Source organism: Polypterus senegalus, chromosome 3 (assembly GCF_016835505.1).
Source record: "Polypterus senegalus isolate Bchr_013 chromosome 3, ASM1683550v1, whole genome shotgun sequence".
NCBI classification, from domain to species: Eukaryota; Metazoa; Chordata; class Cladistia; order Polypteriformes; family Polypteridae; genus Polypterus; species Polypterus senegalus.
Window position 1 is genome coordinate 184,747,273 of NC_053156.1, and position 25,204 is coordinate 184,772,476.

General features: G+C 38.8%; 1 protein-coding gene across 1 annotated transcript in view; it reads left to right on the top strand.

Annotated features, from left to right (window-relative positions):
- elp3 (elongator acetyltransferase complex subunit 3) overlaps positions 1–22,485 on the top strand; it is a 412,219-nt gene extending 389,734 nt beyond the window's left edge. The window contains exon 15 of the mRNA XM_039748296.1: positions 21,807–22,485. Within this exon, the coding sequence (XP_039604230.1) occupies positions 21,807–21,883 (77 nt within the window). The 3' untranslated portion in view covers positions 21,884–22,485. The remainder of the gene's footprint in view (positions 1–21,806) is intronic.
- The last annotated feature ends 2,719 nt before the right edge of the window (positions 22,486–25,204 follow it).

Sequence of the window (25,204 nt, forward strand, 5' to 3'; positions counted from 1 at the left end):
CAAATTATATAGTTTTGAAAATCTAGAGTTTTGTATTTGAAATAATATTGTTACAGTTTGGATGGGAAAGAGGTGACTAAAGACTGTAGGCAGATCTACTGTTTTACTGTATGGTTTCTGTACTATTTGACATTTTTTATATTCTGCAGGGTTTCATAAAAAATGTGAGGACTCCTTTGTCATGCCATTATTGTTGCCTTTTTTGTATTAATTAATATTCCTAAGGGTAAGCTGAACTGAAAATGTATGGTTCTTTTCCCTGAAGATGTGGTTCATGCATATTTACCTATATAAAGGAGGAAAAGTGAAGTACAGTGCCAAGTAACATTTACATGACTAAGTTCTCATAAATTATATATTTAATTTATTTATAGTCAGAATTATCAAATGCAAAAAGACAATTTTCTCTTTGCTATTAATAAAGTATATTAAAATTAAAAAAATGCTTTAGTTAATGATCTACAGTAGATACCAAAAGAAATAACCTTGTTTGTCAGTAGCTCATTATCAATGGAAAAGAGTTAAACTAAAACAAATTAAACCCTATGTTCAGACATCATTGTGATAAAGCAGTGTCAGATTTATTTTTTTATTTATTTAACTGTAATCATTCCATACAAATAGATGAATTTTTACAAAAAATAGGATTGAAAATAAATCAACCTACATCCCTGAGAAAGAGAGCATGGCCAATGGAATGAAACTTTAATAGGCGGATACAGATAAATGGAGAAGAAAAAGAAATGATGAGAGAATCTACTTCCTCAGTGCTTTAAGAGCTTATTCTAAAATATCATTGATTAGATCCTGCCAGGTTCTGAAAAAGTTCTGCACAAATCCTCTAAGTGAGAATTTGATTTTTTCCAATTTCAAATAATATAAAACATCAGTTACCTACTAACTTAAAAGAGAAGAGTTAGGATTCTTCCAGTTTAGCAAAATAAGTCTATGTGCCAATAGTGTAGTGAAGGCAATCACAGTTTGTTTGTCCTTCTCCACTTTAAGCCCATCTGGAAGAACAACAAACACAGCTGTTAGTGGATTAGGATGGATTATGACACCAAGGATGTCTGAAAGGCACTTAAAAATTTTTGTCTAGAATGATGTTAATTTAGTGCAGGCCCAAACCATGTGACCCAGTGAGGCTGGAGCTTCATTGCAGCGTTCACAGGTTGGATCTTGCCCTGTAAACATTTTGGACAATTTCAAGTGAGACAGATGTGCTCGATATATAATTTTGAGTTGAATAATTGTATGCTTTGCGCATATGGAGCTCGAATGAATTCTCTGCATTGCTACCTTCCACTCCTTTACTGATATGTTGAGTGAGAGATCCTTTTCCCATTGTCCTCTTGGATCTTTGAAAGGGAAGGACTGTAAAAAATTTTTATATATTGCAGAAATGCTGTCCGAGTCCTCGAGACTGAGCAATATTTTTTTCCAGCATAGAGAAAGGTGGAAGATGGGGAAAATCGGGCAGGTTCTCTTTCACAAAGTTTCTGATTTGAAGATAGTGAAAGAAATGTGTTGCTGGAAAGTTAAATTTGGAATTTAATTGTTCATAGGATGCAAAGATGTCTATATAAAGATCTCTAAGCAATTTAATCCCAAATGTTTTCCAGATATTAAAAACATATGTTTGCAAGGTTTGAAAAAGGTGGTTCTCATGCAAAGATGCTGTAGATAAAAGATTCTCCATCTTAAAATACTTTCTACATTGGTTCCATATTCTGAGTGAGTGAAGCACAATTGGGTTATTAGTATATTGGTGATAACTTGCATTTATTGGGGCACAAAGCAGGGAATATAAAGAAGTACTGCAGGATTTTATTTCTATTATTTCTATCCAAGCCTGTGTATGTTCATCTATTTGTATCCAGGTTTTTATAGCTTGTACTAGCCAACCCGCGGCGTACCATACACCGCATAATCAGGCCAGTTTTTTAATGATTTTTAAGCACAGGGAGAAAATTAACATTTCAAAAATCGGTAATGTGATAAATCAGCAAGAAAAGCAACATTGTAACAATGCACGGAACAAACCAACACACAGTCGTTCCGTGACTGAAAACTGGTGGACCACAATCGCGCCTTCTCTTGCCAGCCAGACGGAGGGATGGGGGTGCATGGTGAGGAGTGTGGAACGGGAGGAGAGGAGAAGGACGTCCATTCAGCTCCCTCCGTCATGCTAGTCTGCTGAATTCTCGTTCAGTATATACTGCCCACCTCCAACTCGTCACTTGAGTCGTTGGCTGCTATTCTATATATAATCCACCAAGACACCCAACCACAGTAGTAGTGAGGTGGGAGGGGGGTGTGCACAAAGAGTAGGGACGCAACCAGTGGGAGCGTATGAGTCGCACTTAGTGGGAATTCCACGGTTTGCAGCCCGAATGGGGTTCAACAGCTTACTCGCGCCTCTCTGCGCCAGGTAGACACACGCTCAATCTCATGCATAACTATTTATTGAATGCTAAACACTTCTGGAAAGACACAGTTGTCTAAAAAGGGAGGGTTTGAGGATACAACAGAAAGTGAATGAAAAGATGGAACTCTGGAGAGAGCAACATATAATTGTCCGTGAGTGAAGAAGACGCATGCTTGTCGCGGATGCGAATTGCTGTATGTAGCGTGTAAAACAGTTTGCTATGGTGCACATGGTCGTGCGTCGTAACCAAAAACTCAGTTTTTAAAGACTGCTTACTTCATTGTGTTTTAACTTCAGTTGTAAAAGATTGTTTTAAGGATCCCATGGGATACCCCTTGCAAATCGTTTTACACGCTGCATATGGTGACTCACCTCTGCGAGAAACATGCCTCTATGAACAGTTAAGGTGGCTCGGAGGTACATGAGGCCTCTACGACAGACGAATATAAATGACGCCACTCTTTCTGTGTCGTCGTGCCCGACTTGGTGTGCGTGGCTCTGCGAGTTGTCATTGTATCCAATGGTCTTGGAGTTGGTGGGCGTGGCTCCTCCCTGCGTGCGCCATAGGTGTCTTACTTGTCGGCGGCTTAGTGAATCCACTCCCTTTCCGGCGTGCTTTCCATGGGTGTCTTGCCTTAGTGAATTATATATAGATGTTTGCTGCCCAGTAATAAAACTGAATGTTAGGTAGAGCCATGCCACCTTCTGTCTTAGGTCTTTGTAAGGTCGCTCTTTGGATACGTGGATGCTTTAAGTTCCCAATAAATGAGATTATGGTTGAATCTAATTGCTTAAAGAATAATTTATTGATGTATATTAGAATGTTCTGAAATAAGAAGAGAAGCTTAGGAAGGATATTCATCTTAACGTTAATTCGTCTAGCTAGAGTAAGATGGAGGGTTGACCATGTTTCCTTTTAGGGGCAATATAGCTCCCTAGTTGGAATAAGTTCTTTTGTAATTGCAGCGTTTTAAGTAACCGAAAACTATATAGATATAATGTAAAAAAGGCGAGGAAGCCATGACAACACTTTGTGTATAGTTTGTCATTTTCGTCACTACGCTGAAAGGATTTTCAGGACAGATGACGTTATCACCCATTCTTCCATCAGCTTTAGAATTAGAATTAGAATTAGAACAATCTAGACGAGAACAGGCCATTCAGCCCAACAAAGCTCGCCAGTCCTATCCACTTGCTTCCTCCAAGAAAACATCAAGTCGAGTTTTGAAAGTCCCTAACGTCTTACTGTCTACCACACAACTTGGTAACTTATTCCAAGTGTCTATCGTTCTTTGTGTAAAGAAAAACTTCCTAATGTTTGTGCGAAATTTACCCTTAACAAGTTTCCAACTGTGTCCCCGTGTTCTTGATGAGCTCATTTTAAAATACAAGTCTCGATCCACTGTACTAATTCCCTTCATAATTTTAAACACTTCAATCATGTCACCTCTTAATCTTCTTTTGCTTAAACTGTAAAGGCTCAGCTCTTTTAATCTTTCCTCATAATTCAACCCCTGTAGACCTGGAATCAGCCTAGTCGCTCTTCTCTGGACCTTTTCTAGTGCTGCTATGTCCTTTTGTAGCCTGGAGACCAAAACTGCACACAGTACTCAAGATGAGGCCTCACCAGTGCATTATAAAGGTTGAGCATAACCTCTTTGGACTTGTACTCCACAGATCGTGCTATATAACCTAACATTCTGTTAGCCTTCTTAATGGCTTCTGAACACTGTTTGGAAGTTGATAGCTTGGAGTTCACTATGACTCCTAAATCCTTCTCATAAGGTGTACTCTCGATTTTCCGACCGCCCATTGTGTATTCAAACCTAATATTTTTACTTCCTATGTGTAATACTTTACATTTACTGACATTAAATTTCATCTGCCACAAATCTGCCCAAGCCTGTATGCTATCCAAGTCCTTCTGTAATGATATAACGGATTCCAAATTATCTGCTAATCCACCTATCTTGGTATCATCTGCAAACTTAACCAGCTTCTTACTTATATTCCTATCTAAATCATTTATATATATTAAAAATAGCAGCGGCCCTAGCACTGACCCCTGTGGAACACCACTCTTAACATCGGCCAGTTCTGATGAGGTTCCTCGCACCATCACCCTCTGCTTCCTGTGTCTGAGCCAATTCTGCACCCATCTAAAAACATCACCCTGAATTCCCACTTCTTTTAACTTGATGCCCAACCTCTCATGTGGCACCTTATCAAATGCTTTCTGAAAGTCCAGATAAATAATATCATAAGCTCCACTTTGATCGTATCCTTTTGTTGCCTCCTCATAGAATTCCAACATGTTAGTAAAACAAGACCTCCCCCTTCTGAACCCATGCTGACTGTTCAGAATAACTCCTGTCCTTGTCATGTGTTGCTCAATCTTATCCTTAATAATTCCTTCCATTAATTTTCCTGTGATGCTTGTTAAGCTTACTGGCCTATAGTTGCTTGGATCTGCCCTGTCACCCTTTTTATATAATGGGATGATATTTGCCATTTTCCAGTCCTTTGGAATCTCTCCAGTGCACAATGACTTCCTAAAAATATGTGTCAAGGGTTTATATATGTACTCACTAGCCTCCTTAAGAACACGAGGTAAAGTATTTGGCTGCTGTCCAAGTCTTTATATACTGCCTTCTCCACGTGTAGACTCTTACTTAGGTTCCAAACAAGGAAAGGAGAGGATTCCATTTCATCTCTAACATACAGAAATAGTACAATGCCCATTCTCATAGTTGTACCTTCTCTCTTCAAATGCTTACCTAGCAGTTGGCTTGCACATGTGAGTGAATTTATAAAATATTTTTTGTACAGAGCACAGTAACATTAAACTTATACTCTTATTATAACAGACCATCTATGCAAATCCATCCATCCATCCTCTTCCGCTTATCCGGGGTCGGGTCGTGGGGGCAGCAGCTTGAGCAGAGATGCCCATACTTCCCTCTCCCCGGCCACTTCTTCTAGTTCTTCCTGGTGAATCCTGAGGCATTCCCAGGCCAGCAGGGAGACATAGTCCCTCCAGTGTGTCCTGGGTCTTCCCCGATGTCTCTTCCCGGTAGGACGTGCCCGGAACACCTCACCAGGGAGGTGTCCAGGAGGCATCCTGATCAGATGCCCGGGCCACCTCATCTGACTCCTTTCAAAGCAGAGGAGCAGCGGCTCTACTCTGACCCCCTCCCAGATGACTGAGCTTTTCACCCTATATTTAAGGAAAAGCCCAGCACCCTGCGGAGGAAACTCATTTCAGCCGCTTATATTCGCAATCTCGTTCTTTCGGTCACTACCCATAACTCATGACCATTGGTGAGGGTAGGAACATAGAATGACTTGTAAATTAAGAGCTTTGCTTTACGGCTCAGCTCCTTTTTCACTACAACAGACCAATGCAGAGTCCACATCACTGAGGACACTGCACCGAACGTCTGTCGATCTTACGCTCCATTCTTCCCTCACTTGTGAACAAGACCCCGAGATACTTGAACTCCTCCACTTGGGGCAGGATCTCTCTCCCAACCCTGAGAGGGCACTCCACCCTTTTCTGGCTGAGGACCGTGGTCTCAGATTTGGAGCTGCTGATTCCCATCCCGAACCGATTCAGAGAGAGCTGAAGATCACAGCCTGATGAAGCAAACAGGACAATATCATCTGCAAAAAGCAGTGACCCAATCCTGAGTCCACCAAACTGGACCCCCTCAACACCCTGGCTGCGTCTAGAAATTCTGTCCATAAAAGTTATGAACAGAATCGGTGACAAAGGGCAGTCCTGACGGAGTCCAACACTCACTGGAAATGGGTTTGACTTACTGCCGGCAATGTGGACCAAGCTCTGACACCGGTTGTACAGGGACCGAACAGCCCTTATCAGGGGTCCTCTATGTAAGTCTTGCTTAATTTTTTTCCATACAGACGGCAAAATTTTGTCAATAAAGAGCTTTATGTTTACTTGTGATATTTACCCCATGGTATTTATTTTAAACTGATCTGCAATAACAAAAGGGAAGGTGCCCAATCTAATATTGTATGCTTGAGAATTCACTGGAAAGAGCACACTTTTACTCAAATTAATTATGAGACCAGAGATCTTTTCAAGTTCTGTAAGTGCTATTAAGACTACAGGCACAGTATTTTGTGGGTCTGATATATACAAAACCATATCCTCTGCATATAGAGAAATTTTCTGTTCCAGTCCTTCTCTGATAATCCCCTTTATCTGATGAGCATTTTGACAGTGAACTGCCAGTGGTTCAATGGCGATTGCAAATCGCAGTGGTGACAAGGGGCATCCTTGTCTGGTATCATGTTCTAGTTTAAATTAGTCTGAGCAAATGTTGTTAATACAAACTGAAGCTTCTGGATTGGTATACAGTAGTTTGATCCATGCACACATTTTCGGGCCAAACCCAAATTTCTCTAATGTAGTGAAAAGGTAGTTCCATTCAATCATATCAAATGCTTTTTCTGCATCCAATGATAATAATATCTCCGGGGTATTTCACTTTGCAGGTGAATATATTACATTAAACAGGGGTCGAAGATTGGAAGCTAAGTATTGGCCTTTAATAAATCCAGTTTGATCTTGTGATATTACTGAAGGCAGCACTTTCTCCATCCTTTTAGGTAGGAGTTTGGAGAGTACCTTAACATCATTATTCAGAAGTGAAATTGGTCTGTATGATGCACATTGTAATAAGTCCTTATTTTGTTTAGGAAAGACGGTGATTAATGGTTGGCAAAAAGTTTGAGGTAGAATTTGATTGTCTCTAGCTTCTGTAATTGTTGCTGCCATCAGGACCTGCTGCTTTCCCGCTTTGAAGTGACTTTATAGCATCTAGTAATTCTGATAGTGCCAGAGGTTTATCCAATTCCTCTGCAATAAAAGTGTCTATTTGTGGTATCTGTAATGTATCCAGAAATGCACTAGATTGTGTGTTGTCTTCTTTGAACTCAGTAAAATATAAGGATTTATAGTAGTCTCTAAATGTGTGCATTAAATTTTTATGGTCAATGATTTTATCTCTGTTCGTGTTGGTGATTTATGAGATTGTATTGCGAAATTCTTCCTTGTGGATTTGTTGAACTAAGAGCTTATTAGCTTTCTCTCTGTGTTCATAGTAATGATGTCTTGATTTAAAAATTGTTGTTCATTTTCTTTGGTTGTTAAGAGATTGAGCTCTGAATGCAAAGCCTGTCTTTTTCTATGAAGAGCCTCACTTGAACACCTGGCATGTTCTTGATCTATTCTAGTAATTTCACTGGTTACCTCTGAAACCTTCTTGGTTTCTAATTTATTTCTGTGGGAAAGATATGAAATAATCTGTCCTCTTAAGAAGGCCTTTAGAGTTTCCCAGACTATTCCTGCAGAGTCCTCTGAGGGTGTATTTGTCTCTAGGAAGAAATGGATTTGTTTTGATATAACAGTTCTCATCTGCTAATAGAACTGGTTAAGACACCATTTGTGAGATGAATATGTGGGGCATAATGATTTCAGCTCCAAGATCAGAGGTGCATGGTCAGAAATAATAATAGCATCGTATTTGCAAGATTTAATCATAGGCCCCCAGCCATTATAATTTTATGAGTGTTCAGATTGGGAATGGATGCAAATAAATTTTGCATGAATTCCCTATCATCGACATTGGGTACATAAACATTTATCAAAATCATTTAACAGTTAAATAAGACTCCCATGACCATCACATATTTCCCTTCAGGATCCAATACTATATTTGATGCTGTAAATGAGACTGTTCTATGTATGAGAATTCCCACACCTCTAGTTTTCTTTGTAAAGCTAGAATGGAACTTTTGGCCAGTCCAGTCCTTTTGCAGCCAGAACTGATCCTTGCTTAGTAAGTGGGTCTCCTGTAAAAATACTATTTTAGCGTTTAACACTAGAATTACCAGAGCCTACGAAAAAACTCGTAATTCCGTCCCACCTTAAACTGCTTCTTAAATCCCTTCACACCTCTCCGCCAGCGCCCTTTGTCTTCTAAATGTGCTGATAAAGAGAAGCCGGCTATTCCATCCCCCCACCAATTTAGAACGTGCACGAACTTCTCTCAGCTCATGCCTTGATTGAGTATCTGGGAGTGAAGTGGAGTTTTAGAGTGGAAATAATAGATCGTTGTTTGGAACACACGCATTTCATGTCTGTTCCGTTTCTACAGTAATCTGTGTCAACACATTGTTAAAACAGAAACTTTTTTTATATTCTAGTAGTAGATGACAAAATGTAGGCATAAACTATATAATGTATGAAGCCTGAAGTCCAAATAGCAAAGAAACATTTTCACAAGAATAACACAATTGCACTTTTATTCAAACATATAACTGCAGAAAGAAAAAGCCGCCTTAACATGTGACATTGACACCAGTTTACTATAACTGACTCCGTGGTTCAATAGATACAGCCCCCGCTTGGGAATCAAGGGGTCACGGGTTCGATCCTGCCCCTCCCTTTTGAGAAGTAAACTGTTCTTAGTCTTACTGTTTTAGAATAAAAACATACATTTGATTTCAGTCTGTAACAGCCGGTGCAATTTATGATCTTTGTAAAGGTTAGCTTTTTTTTTATTCACTTTTCACTCTCTCAGTCGCGTTCAGAATCAATCCATACAACCCCATCTGACACGGCTGTTTTCACTAAAGACGCGCTATAGCTCTGCAGTGTACCACGATGCATACTAACGCCACACCCCCGGTTCTGACACACAAACGCTGGCGAAGCTGCCTTCTTCGTATCTCACCGTCACTTGCTTTTCTTTTTATTCAGTTTTATTGAGTGTTCCTGCCAGTCCCGCATGTTGCTGTATGCTTTTCTTTTGTACTCCAGGACATGCAGAGGAAAGAATGGTAAAGACCAGTAACTTCGGCGCTATATGCAATCATCAGACACTCCCCATCTGCCCGTGTCGTTCAAACACAGGAACATATATTGGTGTAAAAGTATAACAAAAGTGCACTTTTATTCAAGTGCACTTTTTCCATCGCCTTTTCCTGTAAGAAGCAGTGTACACACTTCTCTCTATGCTGTGGTTTCTATTACACACCTGAAAGAAAGACAATATATGTGAAAATATAATCGCACTAATGCAATATTATTTGAAAACGAACAGCGTCAGATCGGTGTGAATTTATGCAGGAACTGGAAATTCTCTGATGCGGGACCTTCCCCCAGGGAAGAAAGTACAGTGTCAGGTGCTCATTCAGTGTAATAGAAACCATAGCACAGAGAGGTGTGTACACGGCAACAAGTACACGGTCGTAAATGTAGGAAGGACGGTCCTTGGGTGTGTGGGAACTGTTAATATTTGAATGTGATGATTTTATATAGCACGGAATGAAAATCTTCACTTCTTAGCATTGCACCATGCAAGATGTCGTATCAATCGCCTACTGTATCTTGCTTTCTTTTTTCTTCGGTTATACAGGTAGTTTTGAATAAAAGTGCACTTGTTTTGTTTGCGAAATTAAGTGTCTGCGTGCACTTTTCGTGGCATTACACGTGTATTTTTTGAGCATGCCCGTTTGAGCAGTATAAAAGTATTGAAAAGTATAACAAAACAACGGGCAGATGGGAGTGTCTGATGATTGCATATAGCGCGAACTTACTGCTCTTTACTATTCTCTCCTCTGCGTGCCCTGGAGTACAAAAGAAACAGAATACAGACGCGCTATAGCTCTGTGCTGTACCACGATGCATACTAACGCCCAAGGTTCTGACACACAGACGCTGGTGAAGCTGCCTTCTTCGTATCTCACCGTCACTTGATTTTCTTTTTATTCAGTTTTATTGAGTGTTCCTGCCAGTCCCCGCATGTTGCTGTATGCTTTTTCTTTTGCACCCCAGGACATGCAGAAGAAAGAATGGTAAAGACCAACTTCTGCGCTATATGCAATCATCAGCACAGCGCCAGCGTCTGTGTGTCAGAACCGGGGGTGGGGGATTGGGGGGCGTTAGTATGCATCGTGGTACAGCACAGAGCTATAGCGCGCTGTATTCTGTTTCTTTTGTACTCCAGGGCACGCAGAGGAGAGAATAGTAAAGAGCAGTAAGTTCGGCGCTATATGCAATCATCAGACACTCTCCATCTGCCCGTTGTTTTGTTATACTTTTCAATACTTTTTATACTGCTCAAACGGGCATGCTCAAAAATACACACGTAATGCCACAAAAGTGCACGCAGACACTTCATTTCGCAAACAAAACAAGTGCACTTTTATTCAAAACTACCTGTATAACCAAGAAAAAGAAAGCAAGATACAGTAGGCGATTGATACGACATCTTGCATGGTGCAATGCTAAGAAGTGAAGATTTTCATTCCGTGCTATATAAAATCATCACATTCAAATATTAACAGTTCCCACACACCCAAGGACCGTCCTTCCTACATTTACGACACGTGTACTTGTTGCCGTGTACACACCTCTCTGTGCTATGGTTTCTATTACACTGAATGAGCACCTGACACTGTACTTTCTTCCCTGGGGGAAGGTCCCGCATCAGAGAATTTCCAGTTCCTGCATAAATTCACACCGATCTGACGCTGTTCGCTTTCAAATAATATTGCATTAGTGCGATTATATTTTCACATATATTGTCTTTCTTTCAGGTGTGTAATAGAAACCACAGCATAGAGAGAAGTGTGTACACTGCTTCTTACAGGAAAAGGCGATGGAAAAAGTGCACTTGAATAAAAGTGCACTTTTGTTATACTTTTACACCAATATATGTTCCTGTGTTTGAACGACACGGGCAGATGGGGAGTGTCTGATGATTGCATATAGCCGGTTACTGGTCTTTACCATTCTTTCCTCTGCATGTCCTGGAGTACAAAAGAAAAGCATACAGCAACATGCGGGACTGGCAGGAACACTCAATAAAACTGAATAAAAAGAAAAGCAAGTGACGGTGAGATACGAAGAAGGCAGCTTCGCCAGCGCTTGTGTGTCAGAACCGGGGGGGGCGTTAGTATGCATCGTGGTACACTGCAGAGCTATAGCGCCTTTAGTGAAAACAGCCGTGTCAGATGGGGTTGTATGGATTGATTCTGAACGCGACTGAGAGAGTGAAAAGTGAATAAAAAAAAAAAGCTAACCTTTACAAAGATCATAAATTGCACCGGCTGTTACAGACTGAAATCAAATGTATGTTTTTATTCTAAAACAGTAAGACTAAGAACAGTTTACTTCTCAAAAGGGAGGGGCGCAGGATCGAACCCGTGACCCCTTGATTCCCAAGCGGGGGCTGTATCTATTGAACCACGGAGTCAGTTATAGTAAACTGGTGTCAATGTCGCATGTTAAGGCGGCTTTTTCTTTCTGCAGTTATATGTTTGAATAAAAGTGCAATTGTGTTATTCTTGTGAAAATGTTTCTTTGCTATTTGGACTTCAGGCTTCATACATTATATAGTTTATGCCTACATTTTGTCATCTACTACTAGAATATAAAAAAAGTTTCTGTTTTAACAATGTGTTGACACAGATTACTGTAGAAACGGAATAGACATGAAATGCGTGTGTTCCAAACAACGATCTATTATTTCCACTCTAAAACTCCAATTCACTCCCAGATACTCAATCAAGGCATGAGCTGAGAGAAGTTCGTGCACGTTCTAAATTGGTGGGGGGATGGAATAGCCGGCTTCTCTTTATCAGCACATTTAGAAGACAAAGGGCTGGGAGAGGTGTGAAGGGATTTAAGAAGCAGTTTAAGGTGGGACGGAATTACGAGTTTTTTCGTAGGCTCTGGTAATTCTAGTGTTAAACCTGTTAGGTGAGAGACTACTACTTTCTCTTTAATTTGTGATTCTGGCCTTGAACATTCCAGCTCATGAAGTTAACTGTCCTATCAAGGAGACATTGATTCTGAATTTTTGATGTAATTTTGTAGTCTTAACTTGGAAGTAAGACAGCTTTAACCTTAATTTCCAATTTTCCCATGTTATTGCCATGCAGCTTATTGTTACATTGGAAGTTATAATTATAAGGATTAAAAGGATAGATTAGATATAGCTTGCTCTCTTTCTCACCCCCTTTTGCCTCCGCACATGAGGCTGGACTCCACTTCACAAAGTCCCAGTCCTCTGACATACCTAGAGACAGATCATGTCGAAAAACAAAACAAGCCCCCCAGCAATGGCGTTAGAGGATTAAAAAGTAGAGATATCTATTGCCAATAAAGTCTAAATACTTATAAGCATAAAATATAATCTTCAGCAGTCTTGAAATATTAAGACAGTAAACCCATGGAATGGTGTTAAAAAGAGGCCCTGGATAAGCATAGTAAGCCCTAATGCAATAATAACAATAACAATAAACCAAGAGTATGATGTTAAACAGTCTCCTTTAGACTAAAAAAAAATGAAAGAACTACTTCAATTTTTTTCCACACATACGCGTGTAATTGTAATTACAACATAAACAAAAAGTGGCAGAGAAGGAAAAAGGATGTATAATTATGGTACCCGTATCATTGCAAGCAGATCAGACAGAAGGTAATATCTTCTTGCCATACCATGACAGGATGCGAGTCACTATCGTATTTCCAAAAGCTACGGGATTAGCTTTCTTAATTCCTTTTCTGTCACCTCTGTGGAGGAGAAGATGTGATATTTGTCTTGAATATCCATTTTCAGTTTGGCAGGATACAAGAGGCTTTATCTGATATCGGCTTTCCCTGTTTAATGTTGTAAAAAGCTGCATGTTTAGCAGCTGTTGAGGGTGAGAAATCAGGAAAAATAGTAATGTGGTTATTTACAAATATAATCTCTTGTTTATGTCTGGGAAGTGCCATTACATTAAGTTAAGTTAAATCGTAATCTCTCAAAGCGGACAATTAAAGTCCTAAGTTTAGAGGTATTTGATCCACGTATGCGATAAGCTGCCGCTGTCTCTGTATCTGATTTAAAGTCCTTTCCAATTATTTTAGAAAATAGTTTAGCTGCGAATTTCACTGGGTTTGGACTTTCTCGATTCTCAGGCAGCCCTTTGATTGTAATATTACTCCTTCTGCTTCCATCTTCCAAAGCAGCAAGTCTGTCTCCGAGTTTTTTGCATTCAGAGTTGGCAGTTGTTGCTTTTTCTTCAGCACTGGCAGCTAGATTTTCGGCTGTTTCAATCCGTGTTGTGAATGTCTCCTTGACATCCTCCAGTTGATCAGCAAGTGTGCTCAGTTTAAACGAGGTTTCCTGAATGTGCTCTTCAAATTTACCCAGTACCTGTTGTAGCTCCAGTCGCAGCTTCTCATTTGCCTTTTCCCTTGCCTTATCATTTACCTTCTCGCTTTTCTTTACATCTTTCTTTATCTCTTGCATGAGCTCAGCGATCATCACCTTCAGTTCAGACAGATCAATTCTGCTTTCATGCGCCGTAGGTGAGGTGGCAGGCTCTATTGTAGCCGGTGTTCCCGGCTCACGTGGAGTAGTTGAAACCGCGGACTACGAGGCCTTTTCCAGTTTCAGGTGATCTTCTCCAATCAGCGAGCTATTGTAACCTGCGTCACTCACGCTCGTACATTCGCCCCCCATTTTGCTGTCAGCCGGTGATGATGTAGCGGACCGTGGTCCCGAGGAGTCTGGGCTTTCGCCCATCTGATCAAGGTCAGTCTCTGAAAGGCCGGACCTTAAACTTGGGCTTACTGATCTGAGCTTGGATGTAGCTTTAGTTTTCGTTTCTTTCTGAACCCCTTTCTTGTTGGCCATGTTTATAAATGCTTGCATATACTGTCGTAGTGCCTGTCAGGTTGGATAAATAAAGGATATCTCAGGATATTAAGCAGATAATATGAAAAATAACACCGCTACTAGTGGTGCTCCGCTTTACACGTCCATCTCTCACAACGGACAAGACCAAAAAATATGACAAATATTCTTGAATCTTTAGTTATTAACCACCATTAAAATTATTTGACCATGAGGTTTAGTTGAGGATGAGGGTTCTTCATCAAAGAAAGAGAACAGAAGCCCTCCCCGCAAGAAACGCCCACTCACATATAAGAACAATGCAGCTATACCAGGTGTAAAGGCAAAAGATGCAACCATTTGGATGCAGTAAGATGTCCGATGTCATCCTGCCAGTCAGTCTGCCCCACACCTGTCCTTCAACGAAACAGCACGGCTTACAGAGCTTGCCAACGTATCATGCAAAGTCCTGTGATTTTTAATTGTGATAGTCTTTACATAAGAAACTTTTATATGTTGCTTATATAAAAGCCAGATTGAATATTATTTACCTTGATTTATTTATTTATATTCCTACAGTTTGTTTGATTGTCAAGGGCATGCTAACAAATTAAATGTGTAATGCCACAGGGGTCCAGAATACCCTGAAACAGGTATATCTGTACTTTGCACCATTCAGCTTTTTCTCCACCTTGCCTGGTCTCCCATTAACTGGTGCTGAAAAACAATGCTACACTGCTGGAATTGTATTGCACAGTTGATGAAAGTGCCTGGTTTACTCCATAAGTGATGCTTAGAATTTAGCCAAACGATTCATCTTCATTTCATCAGACCAAAGAATCATGATTCTCATAGGCTGACAATCCTTTTTAGGTGCCATTTTGCAAACTCCAAGTGGCCTTTAATGTGTCATCTGACCACTCTGTCATATAGCACAAATTACTGCAATGGTGATTGTCCTTCTGGAAATTTCTTTCATTTCCATAAGGTTTCTGTGAAGGTCAGTCAAAGTGACCATTGGATTCTTGGTCACCTCTCTTACCAAGGCCCAGGTCAGTTTAGCCAGGCAGCCAGCTCAGGAATAATCATGGCTCATGTAAGAATTATGGGGACCACTGTACTGTTGGGAATATTCAATGCTGCAGAAATTTCTTGTAGTCTTCCTTCAGATCTGTGCCTCAACACAATCCTGTCCCTTTCTACCACATGGTTTGATATTTTCTCTGTTATACATTGTGAAATGTGGCACCTACTATACACCGGTATGTGCCTGTTCTATTCATGCACAATCAATTGGATTAACCACAGGTGGACTCCAAACAAAGTGTAGAAGCATCTTGATGATTCGGATGGGGGTTACATTTTTTTTTTGTCTTGTTGTGTTTGGTTTTTGAAGTTATTTGTTATATAAGTTATATAAGTGCTATTTTATACAAGGAAAAAATAAGGGTGCAACATAACACAATATAAAATGCCTTCTGAAGCCTTTGTATTTACTGCATTTTCTTCCCCTTACAACTTTCCTGTGGAGACTTAAAACTTTTTCCAAGCCTTCTCTATGACCACTTAATTATCATATAAATTCATCTCAGGTGAAGTTGGGGAGGATGTACTGGTACAGTGTATTGTTGCACCCACCACACATCGAATCACACCACATGAGAGTAGTGCTGTTATAGACGCTTCTTCACAATGCAGATAATGTGTATCCTTCAGAACTCTATGAGCAACCGTTCATTAGACACAAAGTCAAACCAGCGGGACACAAGGATTTTTCAAGAGACACACTACCGAAGAAGTCCAGTCTTCATCTCAGGCTACTGGAGAGCATCCATGTCTCACAACCAAAATTTAAAACAGGAAGCACCAGGACTCTAAACATTTGAATCTGACTTCATAGGAAGAGTCACCAGAGACATGAATGTCAATGCAGAAGTAAGTAAACCTCCCAACATGGCTGACATTCTTTCCACAGACACACAATGCTGATGGTTGTGCCCAAGAGGTCATTAAAGGCTTGGGTCTTGGTTCTTATCCAGGACCCTCGCAAGCCCAGACACTCAGACTCATAGCTCTGTCCCTCAAGAGCACACATCAGATCCTCCTTTAACGACGTGAAAATCACAACATCGTCTGCAATATCAAGATTAGTGAATCATTCTTCACCAACAGAGGCTCCACATCCTCTGGACCCCACGACCCTGCCCAACACCCAGTACGTGCAAGAATTGAATGGAGTAGGAGCAAGAACACACCCCTGATGAACCCGAGAATCAAATGGGAAAAATACAGAGGTTCTGCCTCTACTCTGCACAGCACTCACAGTACTAGTGTAGAGGCTGGCCATGATATCCAGCAACTTCGGGGGTATCCTGCAAAGTCTCACAATGTCTCACAGGGCAGCTCAATCAACTGAGTGAAACACTTTACAAAAATTGAGAGCTGCGAAAAGCTCTGCCGATACTCATGTTTGTGCTCAATGAGAATCCTCAGTGCCAGGTTGCAGTCGATGGTAGACATCTTAGGCTTAAAACCAGACTACTCCGGTCACTGATAGGTGAAAAAATTATCATGGATCCTATTGAGGATGACACTAGCAAGGACCTTACTCAGCTCCAAGAGCAGTGTTGTCCACAATCCTGGTGACCACCCTTCCCTTTACAGACAGGGATAATAAGTCCTGTTTTCCAATCAATTGGGATGACGGCCAACTCCCTAATGGAAGTAAAGATTGCTTGCAATGCCAGTAGGACAGCCTTACCATCAGCTTATAGAAGTTCACCCCAGATACCACAGATCTAAGAGTACATTAACACCCACACCCACACCCACTTTCCTTCATATGCAGCATTTTTTTTTTTATGATTTGAGACAATCTGTTAATTTGTTTGATCCTGCTCTTTTTTCTCCTCAGTTTCAGGGAAATAGTGAAAGTAAGTTTAAGTGTGTCACTTTGCCATTGTGTACCTTATCTTCACATTACAAATACATTATCTGTGGTTATATGCAGTGTCCAAGATCTCAGATCCAACAGTCAATCTAACAGCTTCAGTGTAAGTTCTCAGAAATTAATGTCATTACCCTTTCTGATTCAGAACAATTCTCCTTTTGGCATCAGTCATCTCAAGATTTTGATGACTGCTTGCATTCAGTTAATAGTATTGCTTTAATTCTTTTTTTTAATGATGACCCCCCCTTCAGGTCATTTTACAATTCTGAGTCTGGACTTTTTCTTAATTTAACTTTTATTTCAATGTAGCATAACATCCTTCTTGAAGTTGTGGGTTACATATTATTAGATATTGCTAGAGAGTGTTCAGTGTAATGCTAGGTAAAAAAAAATATAATACTTGAAATATTTTTTCCTAGTTTGACCCTATACAGTTATTTTATTCTGTTTTTGATTGAGTACAAACACAAAATTATCAGTTTAAATACATAATTTTAGTTTCAAACATCAAGCTATAAAAATACTTTTAAACCGTTAACTTTTAAAAACATTGATATTTGTTATTTTCTATAATTTAAAGTATGATCACATTTCTTTATTTGGAATTAGAGCTGTGTTCACCACCACACTTTAGTGTCCTATTATGTACACTCTTACTCATGCTCATTACTCCTTTCCATGCTTTAGTTCCTTGTCTAAAGTGAATCTGCAGGGGTTCAGTAGAGCTAAGTCTTATTTGCACCATCAGAGAACTAGCAAATTTGGGCTACAACTAGTTAAATTCTATTTTATGCTTGATTTTGTACTTCGTCTCAGACGGTCTCACTTTTGTTTGCACTTAGTTTTGACTTGGTCTCGATCTCAACTACTTGCAGTCTTGGACTTGACAAAGGTGGACTTAACTACTTAAATAATAAGAAAAAAGCCCAGCCAAACTGAGTATTTGAGAAATTCTTGAAGTGTTGAAGTTACCTTGTAGTTGTCCTTTTGAACTTAACCTGTGGTTAGATGATAAAATTAAGTACTGTATCTAACTTTATAACACCTAAAAACATTTAACACTTATTTTTCCTAGTCAGAAGTAACGTTATATTCTTGTGTTAGATATATCTTTAAAACAGTGGACACTTGCTTAATCATTAGAGTGTAGGAATTACCATTTTAAACTATATAGATTAAAATGTGTAGGTTTTCCTTAGAAATAATGTTCAAAAACAATTAATCTCTGTAGTTTGAGCATCCTTAAAAAAGGGCACATAAAAAAATGCTATAAATAATAAACTAATCAGAGAGAAGATGAATTTTGAATAATTAAAGAGAAAATTTAATACTGTGCTGTACAAGCTGGTCATTTTTATTAAAGTTCAATTCCATGTTGCTTGGTGAAAGAATTTAAAGTTACAAAAAAACTTTTGTTAAAAGGGTTTGAGTGGCTTAAGACGCATTGAGGTCTTAGGATTTGGAGTTTATGCTAAGTTTGTAAGTTGACTAGCAATTTGTGGAAGTATGAAGCCTGTGTGAATAACTGAATCTTAAATGCCTTTCACTAAGTAGCTGGTAGTAAATGTTGCTGTAGATACTCAATGCTGCTACTCTTCACTCCATCATGTGTGAAAAGGCTCAGTGCAAAGTCTCCATCTCCCATACTATATACAATGCTTAATATATTTTTTATATTATGATGCTCAATAGATAGATACTTTATTAATCCCATTATCAGTGGGATGAATGAGACAGTGATAGCTTTTGAGTTTGGCAGTAATATTTCTGAGATATTGCACAGGTGATGAATCGTTTTTTGTGGATTTTGGAAAAAAATATTTGATGTTGATTCTCACACTAAAAGAAAAGACTATATTTGAAAAATCAACTTGACGGATAGAGGAAGAGAGCAAGGTACTTCTTATCTATCCATAACAATAATCTCTTTAGCCATAATACCTGACAATAATATAACATCAAGATTAAAGGTGATTTATGAAACAACACACAACTTTCATTTAAGATTACAAAATATCCCCAAAAGTTCAGTAGTGGTGTCTTCCCAATCAAACAGTGGACTTTGTAAGCTGGAATTTCAAAGGACTCAATCAAGGTCTAAAAAGAAAAAAACACTCTTCCACCTAATAGGCCTAAATGCTAAGATAGTATTTTACAAGACACTTATTTATCAAGTAAGAAACCATTTTGATTGCAAAGAGATTGGATTGGACAAATTTTTAACTCTAACAAAGAAAACTAGAGGTGTGAAAATCTTAATACATAAAAATCTCTTTTGTAGCATCAGATGTAGGATCTGATCCCAAGGGGTACTTTTTCATGGTAATGGGCAATTTATTCAAAACTACAGTGGAACCTTGGATTGCGAAAATAATTCGTTCTGGAAACATGCTTGTAATCTAAAGCACTCGTATATCAAAGCAAATTTCCTCATAAGAAATAATGGAATCTCAGATGATTCGTTCCACAACCCAGAACTATTCATATAAAAATGATTAATACAAATTAAAGTAAAAATACATAAAACATATTAATCTGCACTTTACCTTTGAAAAGAATCATGGCTGTTGAGTGTGAGTTTCTAAACTCTTTTGGGATTCCACATTCCACCCAACGGAAAGACAAGCAGAAGAGCATTCCGAAGCAACTGCAGGCTCCCAGCGCTGTAGCAGGTCGACATTAAAGCGAATCCGAAAAGATTGCGGACATGCTATAAGTGCCTGCCGTTGATGAGTGATACAAGGAAAATTATAAATGCAGGGCACAGTACTCTAACCTGACCCTGACCTTGCCTGACTGCTGTGTCTGTGTATAAGAGAGTGGCAGATCCCGCTAAAATAAGTAACCGTGCTGTTTCTGTTTCAAGCTGAATAAAGCTTGTGTTGCTAAAGTACTGAGACTTAGTTTCTTGTTTTGGGGTGCAAGACAGAGACTCACACGTTACAACACACGCACATGGTCATAATGCTATAGTAAACAGTATACCCTCATACAGATATTGACTATATGAGTGAGGCATGCTGACTGAGCCTGAGAATGGGAGATGATTACCCACAATCCTGCAGTGAGACAGAGAAGAACCATCAACTCAGTTGTGATCACGTGACGCTTGGCAGACAAAGCGTATACGTACAACTCGTATTGTCAGACCTCGCTCGTTTATCTAGTCAAAATTTATTCAAAATTGTAGCTCATCTTGCAAAACACTCACAAGCCAAGTTACTCACAGTCTAAGGTTCCACTGTAAAGTAATTTTGATTAATATTTATGCAGCTAGTTTGGATGATAGATATTTCATCCATAACATTTTTTCATCAATCCCCAGTGTGAACACTCCTAAAATTATAATGGCTGGAGACTTTAATTGTGTTTTAAATCCAGACCTGGGTAGATCATCAACTACAGTGTGGCAGAAGTCCCAAGTAGGGCTCTGCAGCTCCCCCTGGCGGCCCCCATGGAACCCAAAAGGGCTGTGCCAAGCTACAACCCCCGTGGGGCCCTGCAGAATTCTGAGGTGCCACTACAACCCAGATCAGCTGCCATCTAGCACTCAGGGGAAGGCAGTGTCCTGTGCACATTTGGTTCCCTGGTCCTTCCAATATATTGGCCTCCCGGCCAGAAAAGGACAGCAGCCGTCTGTTGCATTTTATAATATCAAATGACCAAGCCAGATTTATTAAAAGCAGACATTTAGCTTCAAGCGTTCGGCATCTGTTTAATGTTATAATACTTACCCCATAAAATTTGACACATCAGAGATCTTTTCATCGTTGAATGTAGAAAAATTCCTTTGACAGAGTCGAATAAGACTGCCTATTCATCACATTGCTCAAATCTAGGTTTGGCCCAAATATATGTGCATGGATAAAATTACTTTATATCAGTCCAGAAGCCTTTTACCTGTATTAACAACATGATCTCAAACTATGGCAAACTAGAACATGATACTCGACATGGGTTAATCACCATTAAGCTATTAGCTATTAAGCTATTAGCCATTCATTTTTAAAAGGGTATTATCAGAGAAGGACTTCAACAAAAACTATCATTATACGTAGATGATATGGTTCTGTATGTATCAGACCCACAAACACCTTTACCAGTAGTCCTTAATGCACTAACAGAATTTCAAAGGATATCTGGACTCAAAGTCACTTTGTGTAAAAGTGTTTTTTTTCAGTGAACTCTTTAGCACATAATACTAAACTGGACATCTGTACCTTCATTTTATTACAGTCTGTTCAAGGTATCACAACAAAAAAAGAACCGTTTCTACAATATTTCTCTGAAGAATTAGTGTGCAAAATTTCAACAAAATCAGTCCCTGCTTTGTTTAATGCAGACAGAATGCACCTGTCTCAGTAGTTGAGTCTCATATTATACTCAAATACACCTAAAATGACACAATAGGTTTTTATTGTTGCACCATCTGTACAAAATATAGGAATTCTTTTTTAATTTATTTAATTTTATAATCTAAAACTCACATAGAGATGCTGGAAAAAACTAATGCATATTTGTGAGATAATAAAAATATAGACTTTATTTTGTGTAAGTTAGACAATAACCTCCTGGTGTAGGTAAGTCAATCTTTTCACAAAATTACTTATCAAGTCATGAATGAATTTAGTTATCATTGTCTTTATATTAAGCCTTGGCAATATTTTCTGTATGATTGTGAGAACATGCTTTTTATAATTCTGCTTTATTTCTCTCCCTTTTTTAGGTGTTGGAACTCGCAACTATTACAGAAAGATTGGTTATGAGTTAGAAGGGCCATACATGGTGAAAACACTTTGCTAAATGATTGTGTGCTTCAATAAAAACAGCAGTATCATGAAAGGGGTGTTTTTTCTCTGCCAGATTACCATATAAAGTAATTTTGTATGCATGGAAAAATTGTATATACCATTGATACATGTATTTGTTACAGTAGCCCACTTCTGCTCATTTTTCATTCCTTGAAACAATTTTGTTGAAATAAATTTGGGTGTTTTTTAAATTTGATTTCTTTAGTAAAATTTTCCTAATGCTTTCATTTCAGTTTCCTGTGTTAGTGTAAATATTTTACAGTGTGATAAATTTAATTATCCACTTTGGGACAATATTAAAATTTTCGTCTGCTAATGTTGTAAGTATAAGTAATAATATTCTTAAACCCACTGAATTAAATCGTGTATGAGAATATTATGTGATGCTAAATTTACATGAAAACAATAAATAACCATTAAAATGTCAAATTTAATCATAACGTTTAAAGAATTTTTTCCATATTCTGATACATACAAGAGCTTATTTAATATGGTGTTAATGATGAAAAGGCATACTGTACCTAATTTATGCTGTATAATAACAAAATAAATGAAAGTGCTTTAATTTGCTGAAATAAACTGATGTTTTCAGGGTTTATTTTTCAAATTGTTTGCTTTAAATGTTGGGTTTAAATTCCAAAGGCAGAAAAGTATATTTGTTATTTTTGTTAGGGAACCTACTGAATCATCCAGACTTGTGTGTAATATGGTACTTTACTGTGCTATCCATTTAAGACCGATTGAAATGTAAGCAATCGACATAAACCTCAGTATTAATTGGAATGCATTTTGTAATGCATGTAGCAGTAAAACATACTGCATTTGTTATCCCAACAGACTGGACAAATAGTTGTAGAAATAAAATGCATTACTGTAAACATTTGGAATCTGCTGTCTTTTAGAATGACAAATTAAGTGCACATGTCTCTTGTTATATGCTATTTGGTGTGAGATAGATAAAAGCAGTGTAAATGTTTGTGAAGTGCCATCTGTTGGAATGATCAATGCAATGCATTCTATTGCTATAAATTTTTGTGATGCACCATCTGTTGGAATGAAGGGGGCATAGCAACCTGACATACACACAGACACTTGTCTTTTATTAAGGTTGGTACTGTGGAAATACAATTTTTTCCAAGTACTATTTGTAGTCCTCTCTTCTTTTGTTTAGTGATGTTATTGAATTGGGATCATTAATTTTTAAATTATGGCTATAAGGTCATCATGATCTTATGGATTAAGGTGTGGTAATCAGAAATTACGAAAAGATTAGTCACTGATCTGTTTTGCATGTTTGCTGCATTCTTAGTTCACATCAATGATTTCCACCACTCAAGATCCCATTGCAACATAGAGAACTTCTATAACAACTGCATTAAATAAATAGCACTATTTTGTCAATGCCAATTATTAGGATGTTTGAAGTGTTTTCCCTCTCCAGTATGTGTGTAATTACAACAACTTTCCCTGTGTCTAAAACCCAAGCAAAGATGTACATGCAAAAAAGCTAGTTTTAAATTGGTGCTCTGAAGTTGACTGGAATTCTATTAAGAACTGGTTCCTGGCCAACTTCAGACCTTGCAAACCTGAACTAGATAGCACACTTTATTTTTCCCAAAAAGGAAATATAGCTTTTTTTAACAAAAGTATAATAAATAAATTGTAATATAACAAACAGTGTCAGCCCTCTCAAAGACACACCAAAATTACTAAAAAGACAGAAAACATCTATCTTGATTAAAGGTAAAAATTCACTGTCACAGTGAAGCATTTTAAAGGCACTTTGTCATATGTACAGTATATGAAGGAGCATCTGTTTCGTTGCATTCATTCACTTTTGCTGAATAATTTATTGACTGTAAGCACTAGTGTGTCAGAGAGAGGATACTCAGCATTGTTCATAATGGCAGTCTATTTTGTTTTCATTTTTTTTCTGCGCTGCTACCTCCAGGGGTCCAGAGTGTGCCCCATAACTAAGCCTTTTTAATCAGTTTTTTGGTTCTGTGCACCTCTCTTTAAGCGATGTTACTGACCCAGCACACGACGGTGTAGAAATTTGCACTGGCCTTCACAGAGATGTAGAACATTTAAAGGATGTCACTTCCAACATTAAAGGCACACTGCCTCATAAAAAAGTCTGATGTTTCTTATATAGTTCCTCTGTGTTATGAGACTAATCTAGCCTTTGATTGTCATTAATGTGAACTCCCAAGTATTTGTAGCTGTGCATCAACTGCACATCCACTCCTTAATAGTGACCTGGCGTACATGCTCGCTTTGCAACTCTCCCATGGATATCATTTTCATCTTGTGTTTTTCTAATGGTGGAATCACGAACAATGACAGTAGCTGAGATGAGAGAGTCCTGCAGCTCCTTAGATGTTTGTCTGGGTCCTTCTGCGACTTCTCGAATAAGTATTGTATGCACTCTTAAGAGTTATTTTGCTAGGGCAGCCAATCTTGAGCAGATTTACCACTGTTCCAAGTTTTCTCCATTTGTAGATGCTGGCCCTCACAATGGTTCATTGGATTCACAAAGTTTAAGAGATTGCTTTGTAACCCTTTTCAAACTAGAATCTACCTTGTAGTATTCCTTTTCTAGCTTCCACCATTTTATCCTTGGCTCCCCCCTTTTAACAGGTCATACTTTTTGACACTGCACTACAACACGCCCTGGATAACTTTGTATTTAAAATCGATCCCCTGTCAATCGCATGTGCAAGCACTACAGACAATCAACAACTATGCTGAGCTCAAGCATGCTGGTTGCCTTTGCTTCAACAAGTAAACTTTATTTACTTAAAATACAGGATCCCCATCTCTTATTCACTACTCCATTTCCACATGCCAGCTTTTCTTCCAGGCACGCTGCTCTTCAAACTGCTTGTGACAGGCAGGCTGTGAGAATACTGGCATGTGAAATTGAGCACCTATCAGGGAGCTCCTACTGGTAATTATATAGGCTCTGTGTGTGCTCAACCCGCCATGTTTTGCACTGCACATCCACTGAGACAGCCCTCCATTCTCGTGGCAGTGCCTTACCAACTTAAACTGGTAATGCACAAAGTCATGCATTATCTTAAGGAGCCAAATAATTTTTCACAGCCATGACACAGCAATACCCAATACAATTCCAGGTTCAAATAATTTTTATTTGACAAAACACCTTCTACATACCACCAGCAAAATAAACCATTCGCAATCCACCTCCTTCCTCCAAAAGCGTTGCCCACTGCCTCCCGACTCTGAGTCGAGTTAAGTAAGGCAGCAGAATTTCTTTTAAAATAGACAATGGAACTGCTTCCAGTCCTCT